Source organism: Camellia sinensis, chromosome 12, assembly GCF_055761805.1.
Source record: "Camellia sinensis isolate YWXY chromosome 12, ASM5576180v1, whole genome shotgun sequence".
In the NCBI taxonomy this organism is placed as follows: domain Eukaryota; kingdom Viridiplantae; phylum Streptophyta; class Magnoliopsida; order Ericales; family Theaceae; genus Camellia; species Camellia sinensis.
Window position 1 is genome coordinate 124,082,678 of NC_138972.1, and position 10,412 is coordinate 124,093,089.

Consider the following 10,412-nt stretch of genomic DNA (forward strand, 5'->3'; position numbering starts at 1 on the left):
GAGTTAGGCTAAGCTCGAGTTGGGTCGTCACCATATTGCAGGAGCATGTGTGTTACTCGTTATTCAAAACTCAGTTGAGTTCGGTATTGGGCCTAATCTAATCATTTTAGGTTACTGTTTGTCAAGTGAGTTAGGGTTTAGTTGGGATTAAAAAAAATAAAAAGACAAAATAAATTAAACAAGTCAATAAAATAAAATGTTATATTCAAATTATAATTATTTTAATTTTTTTTTACAAAAAAATAAAAATGTCATAAAAATAAAAAATTCTTTCCAAGTGAAGCTAATTTAGTCCGACTAAGGCCTCGTTTGGGAACAGACTAATTTAGTAACTTTTTGACTATTTGGCTAAAATATGAGCTAAAAAAAATTAGTATGTTTGGAATAACTATTGGAATTTTTACGAAAAGATGTATAAAAAGTAAAGAGAAAAGAGAATTTTTGACTTTTTGATATACGTTGTTGATTTTTTGATTAATTTAGTAACTTTTTGACTTTTTGACTAAAAAGAAAGGTTTCCAAACGAGGCCTAAATTAATCAAAAAAAAAAAAACAAGTTAAAAAAATTATTCCCAAACAAATTAAGCTTAGAAGGAGAAACATGTTATGAACCTTAAATAATTTATTAAATATTTTATCAAATCTCACGTATAGATATAAGACCTATACACAAATGTATTTATTTGGATCTCACACCCGTGTAAATTTTGTAAAGAAAAATGCTTAGGAGCACTAATTAGTGCTCCCACTAATTAGGTTGCAGTGGGTCCCGTTAATGATGTGATGTTTTGATTTTAGAGTTATATTTTTTTTTTTTACATTTTTAATGCATTAGTACTATTAGTGGTGATATTTTTAGTGGGATGAATCATCGTTGTTTTGTAAAATATTTGAGATTCGTAATATTCCTCTAAACGAATATCTATAGAAAAATGCTTGGGAGCACTAATTAGTGCTCCCACTAATTAGGTGGCAGTGGGTCCCGTCATGAATGATGTGATGTTTTGGTCTTGGAGTTGTAATTTTTTTTTATTTTTTTTATTTTTTTAATGCATTAATGCTATTAGTGGTGATATTTTTAGTGGGATGAATCATTGTTGATATCTATATCCTCAGTCTGATAAGTCTGATCGTATTAATTTACCAATTATTATTATTTACATTATTATTAGTAAGTATTAATTAATTTTTTCCCGCCTCTTTGTTTCTGTAAATCTTCCGAGCACGAAACTCGTCACTCTCTCTCTACATTTCGCAAAACTCTCTCTCTCTCTCAGCGTGCAGGCATTGTTTCTGAAAGTTTCGATTCGAATTTTTCCATTATAATTGGGGATAATGGAGTTGCTCGATCACCGGCGCTGAGATTATTTCTGGTATTATCCGAATTATAACCATTTATTTACTTAATTCTGCAAATTATTATTTTTTTCTATGGTTTATTATTTTATGATTTTGATGATTATTATAGGTTCATCTCGATTATTCTCGAATCTTCAAAAAATTTCATAGTTGAATAAATGTGTAAACTGATCTGTATGGGATTTAATTTGAAAAACCTGAAGTTTATGAATGTCTGACAATGAATTTGTGTAACGATTTCATAATTATCAGGTTTTACATGTTTGTTGCGCTAGTTAAATGATATTCTCATATCATAATACGAGACACACAAGAACAAACTGTAAACAATTTTACTATTTCCCGATAATGTGATCTACCCACACAAATAAGCATGAATTTATTTATTTTTTATTTAATTTTTGTTGGTTCTGGCCTGTTACTTATTTACTTCTGATTCAATAGTTCTTATTGATTGCTGTGGCTAATTTGCAGGTTTTTAGCTGATTTTTATATCGATCTCTGTTCACGCTGCTAAACTTGTGGCAATGGACATTGATAGAATCCGACGCGCACGAGATGTAAGGGGTTACATACATTCTACAAGTTTAGCTATTATTTCAATCCATTTTTTTTTTTCATGGTTCTTGAATGATTTGAATTTGTATAACACTTATCTGTAGAATTTCTCACCGTATTTATTATAAATTTTGGAGGATTCTGGGTTAAGTTGTCAAGTTATATCCATGTTGTCATGACCATATGATTGCCTTAAGACACCAGTTTTTGCTTTGGTGCTTTATGTTTAACAAAACTTATGTTATTAAGTACCCTACTACTGTTTCTGTTATTTTATTTTTTAGTCATAGCAAACTAGACAAACTTAGTTTGAAAATGCATTCTTATTATGAATTTCAGAATCGCAAGAGTGATTGTCGGAGTTTTGGTAGCAATTCCCAAAAATGTAGCCAGTCCAGGAAGATTTCAATAGGAGTCATGGTAGACTCATTTGTGAAAACAAGACCCAAAAATACAAAGGAAGATGAGGGCTCAATGCCAATTGCGGAAAAGGTTTCTAGCAAGGTAAATTCCATGGGTGATGGAAGAAACGGGGAAGGAGTCAAGGCTGCCATTAAAGGAAAACAAACTGAGGCTCCAGAGAATGAGACTTCCCCATGGGTCTCTACTAGATCCTTCCACCAGAAAAACACAACTTCAGAGACCGTTCATTATGCAAACCTAACTACAAATTTACCGTCTGGTGATGGCATGAGCAACAAATTAAATGGTGTAAAGGCAGCACCAACAACATACTCTGTTCAGTTTTTTGCGAACCAGATGTCGGCTTTACAGTCTGATGATGGCAAGCAAAAGAACTTTGATGAGGTCTCTTGCAGAACTGAGGGAGGCAAGGAAGGAACCCGAAAGGGTGTGGAAGAGTTTTCGTTTGCAGTACAGGACAGTTTTGTTCCAGAAAAAGAAGTGTTAGAGAATAAAGCAAACAAAACAGAAGACATGAGGGAAACTTTGAGAATGAAGCTTTGGGATATATTGGGGACTGTTTCTTCACCAAACAAGCAAGTTTCTCAGGATCCTGAGATGTGTGTGAATAACTTAAGCCCAGAGCAGAACATTGATAAAAAATGTAAATCTGTTGTCAAGCCTAGACAGAATTCTGACACAATAGAGACTGATTCCGAGAGTCCTGATCATGCTATTAGGAGGCCAGTAACTCGTTCTTCGACCAGGAATAGAGCTCCAAGTAAAGTACAAACAAACAAACTTAGGAACCTGACATCCTCTACTCATACAAAGAAATACCCAGAGAACATTTATTCTTTTGAAGACGGATTTTCTGGAAGACTAGATACTGCTGTCACTGGTGGTTCTCCAAAATTCTACAGAAAGAAGAGAGAGAGAAAGGGTTTCAAAACTGAGGCACATAAGATCTGCTTTCCTGCAAAGGACAATGCCGATGAGATTCAGCAGGCAACTGATATGAATAAAACAACTAGATGTGCTGAGAAGACATCATCACTTGGAAATAGAAAAGGGAGTTTTCAAAGGTTATCTCATGAGAACAACATTGAGTTTGTTGAGCGGGAGAATGGAATCCAGAAAAAAGATTCCCATCAGTTATCAGAGACGATGAAGATGACAGTTCAGCCACGTAATGTTAACCATGTGACAACATTCCCACAACATCGGGGCCAGCAAGAAGACTTGGCTAATTCATCTTTAGAGAACATTGTGGATCCACATTCTGATCTCCAGAGCCCGACATTTGAGATTAGAACACCCACCAAAAGCATTTCTCCTTGCTCCCCACCAAAAACCAACCATGGAGAACTGGATGATCACAGTCATGCACACTGTAGCTTCAATAGTTTGTTAGCCTCAAAACCAGATTATTATAGAACAGATGTGGGGACGGAATCATCTGTATCCTTGCTGTCATGCGGGTCCCAGTTCTGATGATTTCAATTACACGTATTGTTTTCCAACCTGCTTCAGTCTTTTTTTCTTTTGCTATTCCTTATTTAGCTTTCAGGATGATGCAGAGGAACTTGAAGGTTCTCCTTTCATGAAATCAGATCCTATTATGGAAGAGGAAGATGCAAAAAATAGACTGTCTGAATCATCATCAAAAGAAAGGGACTCCAAGAGCTCTAAAGAAGGTTCATCTATTCACAAAGGTTATAAAGACACACTAAAGTATTTACACATGAATATATTCCTCTAATATTATTTATTTACTATTTTAAAAATGTGTTAATGTCTCCACTAACAACAAAAGAACACACATTAGATTCATGTAAGGAAACCAATTTCTCATGCTCAACCTGCAGTGAGAAAGCTGCTTTGAACACAATATTATTTGGAGGAAATGTATAAAGCATATAAACTGATATTAGTTTACATGGACCCGAGACAAGGTTCAGAATTAGTATCTGGTGCTCTAAACTTGGCCAATTTCGGCTGTAGACTTGTTCTTGGTAACCGGCCAAGGCATCAAGACCTCAATCAATTTGGGCTCAAGCTTGACTCTGATGAACAGGAGTGGAACTAATATTAAACATTTAACTCCCACTGGAAAAAATTCTCAATTCCTGGCTGGGTGAACCTCTTGTTATACCTCGTTGCATGTGAATGTGCCCAAGTGATTAATGGCCTTGTACTTTAAATATAATACATCCATTCTTATCCCAGTGAGAGTTCTTAATAAGCAAACAAAACTAAAATGATCAAGGAATGTAGCCCTGAATAAAAGTGATCGTCCAATGTAGGTTGTCGTGTGTCAAAAATTTTGTCTTGCATGACATTAGTTAGAAAAAGTCAATGGTCTATGAACCTTGATCTAAACCCACAACAAATCCAAATGTGCACGCATTCTTGCTTACACACACACATACATATATACCCAGAATTGGTATAGAATGAGTTCATGGAGTCAGAGATTCTAGTTACAATATTTAGTGATTGCTGCATCAGGTCATGAAGCCTTAATAATGTTCCTTTGATGATTATTGTATGGATAAACCTTGCAGGAACACTATATTCATAGGATGCAAGCTTTAGTATAGTCACAGTTTAATCATACCTGTTCAGTGTAGGTATACTTTTGAACCATAATTCATCCAGGCAATTGATGGATTAATAGGTTCCAACCAGGGTGGAGCCTGTTGTGTGGGATACCACCATGTGTTTCTCTCATTGTGTTTTCATTTCTCATTTCCTTCTTTATTTTCTTTTTAAGAAACAGCCACTTTTTTTTTAATTCTAAGGAACATGTGCAGGTAGGGGAACAGAATCGCTGTCTCCAGAAATTGGTAATGCTTGGAATTCAAAGTTTGCACTTCATCCAAGTAAACGGATCAGGAGCCAAGAAAACATTAAATTTAATGGATTCAGTCCCATCTCAAACTCTCCCAAAGGCACTTCACTAAATTTAATATGTTATGCTTTCCTTATCATTGTTTTGTTGTTCTTTGCTCTCTCTCTCTCTTAATCTCTCTCTCAGCGTTGCAGTTGTTTGTTTATTGTTTGTTATTGTTTTTGACTTCTTCTTTGGCTGTATAATATGGACAGAGACTGAGGAAAGTAAAGGACTCCAGGGACCTTTAGGCCAGAACCAAGAGGATGGATTGGCCAAGTATTTCTTTTTGTTCAAACAAGCCACAAAAGTTTTTGTTGAAGGAAAATATAACTATTTTGTGCCAATATATATTCTTTCCCTTGTTTCTGTTTGACATTTGTTCCTCTTTCTCAATGTCTCAGTGCCATCACTCTATTTGCTTTGGCTTTAGAACGAGTTAAAAGCAAAATAAAATTGGTGACTAGCAAGAAATCTGCTGAAGTTCTGATGCCTGTTGCTGAGGGAATACACTCACAGCTTCAGAATGCTGAATCTCAGATCCAAAGAGATGTGTACGTATTTTGAGATTACAGGATTGAGAATTGAAGGAATTAGCTTTTTAAATGTGATTGTGATGTTGTTTCAGGGGGAAGCTAACAAGCCTCAGTAAATCAAAAAGAAAACGTCTAGAAACTGAATTTGAAGGTAATGAAACTTGTGATAATGTGATGACCTTAATTGGTTTTAAATGAGTACTAGTTCTATATTGAATTGGTCAGATTGCTACGATAACTGGATATATTTGCCCACATACCCACCGTTAAATGTGCTTATTTTTCTTTGGCATTTGGCACATGACGAAATACAGATCATGATAGAAGTTAAACAGTACTGTGTATTTTGAAATTCTTGAATTGGGTGTTTAGGTTTCAATAAGCACCTTACGTACTGTACATATTTGAGTTGCAAAAAAACATAAAACCCCATCAAATCACAGTTTACGCCTATGGGATCTATGTGGTATAAAAGAACCACCGGCAAACGAATTGTTGACCTTGGTTGTAAAAATATCCTATTTAACTGAAGCTTGTCTTTTGTTATATTTAACTAAAGCTTGCATCACATATTTAACAAATTGTTGACCTTAGTTGAAAAATATCCTCTTTAACAAGTCTTCAAACCTCCGGCAAACAAATTGAAGACTTGCATCACATCAACTGCTGAGAATAATCTTCAAGAGGTGAACTCAATCTCACTAGCTCAACTAAAAATCTTACCAATCCAAAGCCCCAAAAATACAGATCCTGGAGATCTTGTTATTTAAAAATAGCCAAACTAACTAATGATGTCCTAACAATATATGTATATATATAATATTTTATGAAAATATACAAAGTGCTTAGTTTGTTGCTCAAATTACTTCTTCCGGTAATTATGTTCATTTTTTGGCATGATTGCCAACACCTATTGCTGAGTCCTAGCCTAGTAGCCCACTATCTGTGTGTCCTATATCCATCTATAGTACTTGGACTGAGACTAAGCTTTGCAGCACCATGCTTTCCATTTTAGTATTAGAGAATACCTTCAATATGCTTTCCATTTTAGTGTGTTTGGGTGTCATAGATCATATATGCTTTCAGCATACCTTCTATGAGGTTACTCTTCAATGGCTGTGTGATCCTTGCAATGGGTCATGTCCATTCAGAGAATGTATTTACGCATGCACAAATGGGTTGGACTCTTTTCCCACTGTTTTTTAAACTTAAATGGGCAAATTTATTATGCAGAGCAACAGGAACAACTGAAATTCATATATCAAAAGTTCAAAGCAGAGGTTAATCGGCATCTGGAGGAATGCAAGAGCACAGTTGAAGGACTGGACACACAGGAGAGAGAGTTTAGAGGAGTTGTGGAGAAACAAAGTATGGCCCTAGCTTTATCTTATAGATTCTATTTGATTGCCTTAATGGTTTCAGATAGTTGACAAGTTATATGTCCAGTCATGATATTAGTAATCATACCCTATCATCTCCACATTAAACATATGCAAGCTGGTCCATATTTTCTGTGAATATTTTGTTACATCTATGGCCTGTAACATGATACAAACTGAAAACTTGAACCATAATGCCCAATCTTCAGTCAAATGGGAGTTGTAGGACATTATAATTGCAACCATTTAGTGGGATGTGATGTGACTGTTAATTGGGTTGTATGTAAATGTGATCTGTCATGTGAATACATGCTATATATTTTGTTACTGTGTATGAGATATGAATACTATGTGCCTATGTCATCATCTTCGGGTGGGAATACAACTGTGTAGAAGCTTTCACAAGTGGATATTGCTCGGAATCTGTGCCCAATTATACAATTAGGGAAAGTTTGGGTTTCCTGTAGAAATCGACTAGTCTTTTAAGTTCACATATGACAGAAAAAGGTAGGTAGTACAACAACATTACCCTCATTATGAAAGCAAATGGATGAGCTTCATCTTTGAAGTCTTAACATGCCCTTAGTTTGAACTAATTTTAGAGAAAGGAACAGATTTATTTTAATGCTTAAAGAAATACGGTGCATCATTTAAATTCTATGTGAAACAGAGCCAATTATTTGATATCCAAGGGATGCCCACATGCATCATCCTCATTTCTGGTTGAACTAAAATATGCTAAACTAAACACAAGCTCCTATATTTGGTGATCCTGTAACCTCAATGTTCTTTAGCCTTTTTTGAGGCTCCCTTCAAAGCTTGCCTTGAGGAGAGGTGGTCCTAAAACGTTTCGAGGGTTTCGAAGCTAGGCAAGGGTCCAAGAGGTACATGCATTATTAAGGCACCTCAAGACTCATGAGGTGCCTTACGCATCAACTCTACAATTGATCAATTACATCTCTTCTGTGACTTGGTCGTAATTAATAACAGCCAAGTGTCTTACCAAATGCATATTTTTGCATGTGTATTTGTTATATTTAATGTGCTTCATACGCAATTTTTTTTTTTTTTTGATTTTATCCTTTTGGGTTTAACCATGCCAATATGCTCCTTAACTGTGTTAGATTGGTTAATTTTTTTCATTTATCATGTTCTCCCCATTTTCTATTTTTAATTGTTGAAATGAAGAATCAAGATATTGAAATGCCTATACCTTGTCATTTTTCACTCTTATTTACATTCTATGTCTTACCTTGGGACTTTGGGAGACCTTGGGCTTTATTTTTGACAAGTACACTTGTGCAGTTCATAATTCTGATATGCTCTATTGATTCTTTAATGTGATCAGAAACATCGCAGAGAAAGCTTCTCAAGCAATTGGAAGAAGCAGTTGAGACCCAACTCAGTGACGCTCAAAGAAGAATCACCGCTGTCCACAATGCAAGTTTCCTTCTCTTAGAATCTGGATAATTTGTTGCATTCCAAATGGTTCTCTACTTGATTTTGGACCCTAGTTATTTTTTTAGCAGGATCCTAGGCTCGTAGCTGTACATTTAGCATGTTCCTAGCTATCCGTTTAGCGTGTTGTGGTTTGATATAGGTATTGGAGATGACTAGACTGGTGAGCACAATGTCAATATGTGTTAATGATAGCATGTAGTGGTTTGATATCTCCATTTATAGGTCACACCTGTTAAGTATTATATAATCCTTCTCCATCAAGTGGGCTGCACTTGTAAGGTGTTACTTAGAAGTAAAGCTTATGAGTTAATAATCCCTCTTCTTCTCCACTGTGAGATGTTCTCTTTTCATTGAGAATATTTGTATATTTAATCATCTACACCATATTTCATGCTAATGGATCCCAGAGCTTTGCCTATCAAAATGGATCCTCATATGTCATTGCTGCATGTATAGCGTATTCCATATTTTGGTTCTCATATGTAAGAGCCAGGCCAGTTGATCCTCATATGTAAAAGAGCCAGGCTCAGCTGTCTGAAAATTGTGATATAATATTATAGTTCCATATTACTTGAAACTCTGCATTTTACCTTTTATTACTGAGGCAACTTCTATATTTTAAATGATTTTCATGTAATTTGTTTTATTCATTGCAGTCGGCAAGGGAAAAGATGCTTCAATTAAAATATGTTGTAGCGGAGTGTTTAAAAGAGGGTATTCTCAGTTGACATGATTTCTACTGGAATCTACCACGTTGGAGACACAATATGCAGCTAGGCAATAGTCCTAAGATTTTGTTTGTGCTGAGGACTTGGTTGTGAATGTAAACCTACTCATTTCGTCAGTAACAGAGTGGCGCTGCAATCAACTCCTACTTTGGATTTCATTGCTCATTTTTCAACTGTTTTCCACTTACATTCTTAGTTGTAAAGATGAGAGAATTCTCTCCGAATGGCGTTAACTTGGTCTTTTGCTGTTTTAGGTTCATGGAGTAGCTTAATGAGTGGGTTGCCTAGTCACCAGATATATGTAATGAACTCAGATGAATCAAGAGTTGAACTGACAGCATAGGATAGTAAAATACTTGATGATGAAAAAAACTGACTGTTGCACGGAACAAATACACTGAAATATGATTTCCCCCTGCCCTTTTTTTTTTCTCTTTGTTTTCATTTGTAAAAGGACTCCAGGCATTTTTTGTTTTCCATTTGGCATTGTTCTAAAGAGTGGAGGTGCACAACGGTATACAATCTTCTCATTGTGGATCCCTGACAGGAAGATTGTGCTAGAAAAAGAGGTCACCTGGTACATGTTACTACTATACATATTATTAGAAATTTATATTAAATTTACTGCCATTATAGCTATTCATAACTCTCTTACTTTTCAATGTGGGATTCAGTTGCCTCTAGTATTATAAGTGCTAATATCTCTTCGCCCTTATTATTGTTAACATGTCAATGCCCTTTGAAATGCCTTTTTTTTTTTTATTTTGGATTGAATTGTGGACTGTGGAGACTGGGAAAATTTATTTCCGGTGTTTTTCTTGGTAAATTTCCTGAGTTTGCTGTCTCCCTCTTGGACTCTCCCTATAGTCCAAAAAGAGTGGGGACTTGGAACTGGTCTCTATCTCTAGGACAACACAACATAATATGATGTGATTTTGTGATGAGTTTAGGGTAATTAGAAGATTACTTTGCAAGTGTTGTAGGGACTAAGTAAAATATTATATCTGAACCTTGCGCCAAGCCACTTGTGCTTAGGGTTGCAAACAAACCGAGCCGAGCCGAGCTTGAGGTCGGCCCGTTTACTTATCGAGCTTGT

The 10,412-nt window shown here is 35.6% G+C and overlaps 1 protein-coding gene across 2 annotated transcripts; it reads left to right on the plus strand.

Moving 5' to 3' along the window:
* Positions 1-1,209: 1,209 nt before the first annotated feature.
* Positions 1,210-9,955, plus strand: ASY3 (asynaptic protein). 2 transcript variants are annotated; one of them, XM_028232251.2, is made up of 11 exons: positions 1,210-1,373; positions 1,834-1,919; positions 2,257-3,780; positions 3,890-4,034; positions 5,136-5,273; positions 5,428-5,491; positions 5,617-5,766; positions 5,841-5,899; positions 6,982-7,116; positions 8,476-8,567; positions 9,245-9,955. In XM_028232251.2, exons 2-11 carry the CDS (start codon positions 1,887-1,889, stop codon positions 9,314-9,316), a joined length of 2,412 nt encoding a protein of 803 aa, XP_028088052.2. In that variant the 5' UTR covers positions 1,210-1,373; positions 1,834-1,886; the 3' UTR covers positions 9,317-9,955. The 2 variants fall into 2 exon arrangements, with proteins under 2 accessions (XP_028088052.2, XP_082755917.1); XM_082899791.1 differs by lacking the exon at positions 5,136-5,273.
* The last annotated feature ends 457 nt before the right edge of the window (positions 9,956-10,412 follow it).

Coding starts and splice junctions, on each gene's coding strand:
- ASY3 (XM_028232251.2), top strand. CDS start 1,887: ATGGACATTGATAGAATCCGACGCGCACGAGAT. Junction 5,767..5,840: donor TCTCAGATCCAAAGAGATGT/GTACGTATTTTG, acceptor ATGTTGTTTCAG/GGGGAAGCTAACAAGCCTCA. Junction 5,900..6,981: donor TCTAGAAACTGAATTTGAAG/GTAATGAAACTT, acceptor TTTATTATGCAG/AGCAACAGGAACAACTGAAA.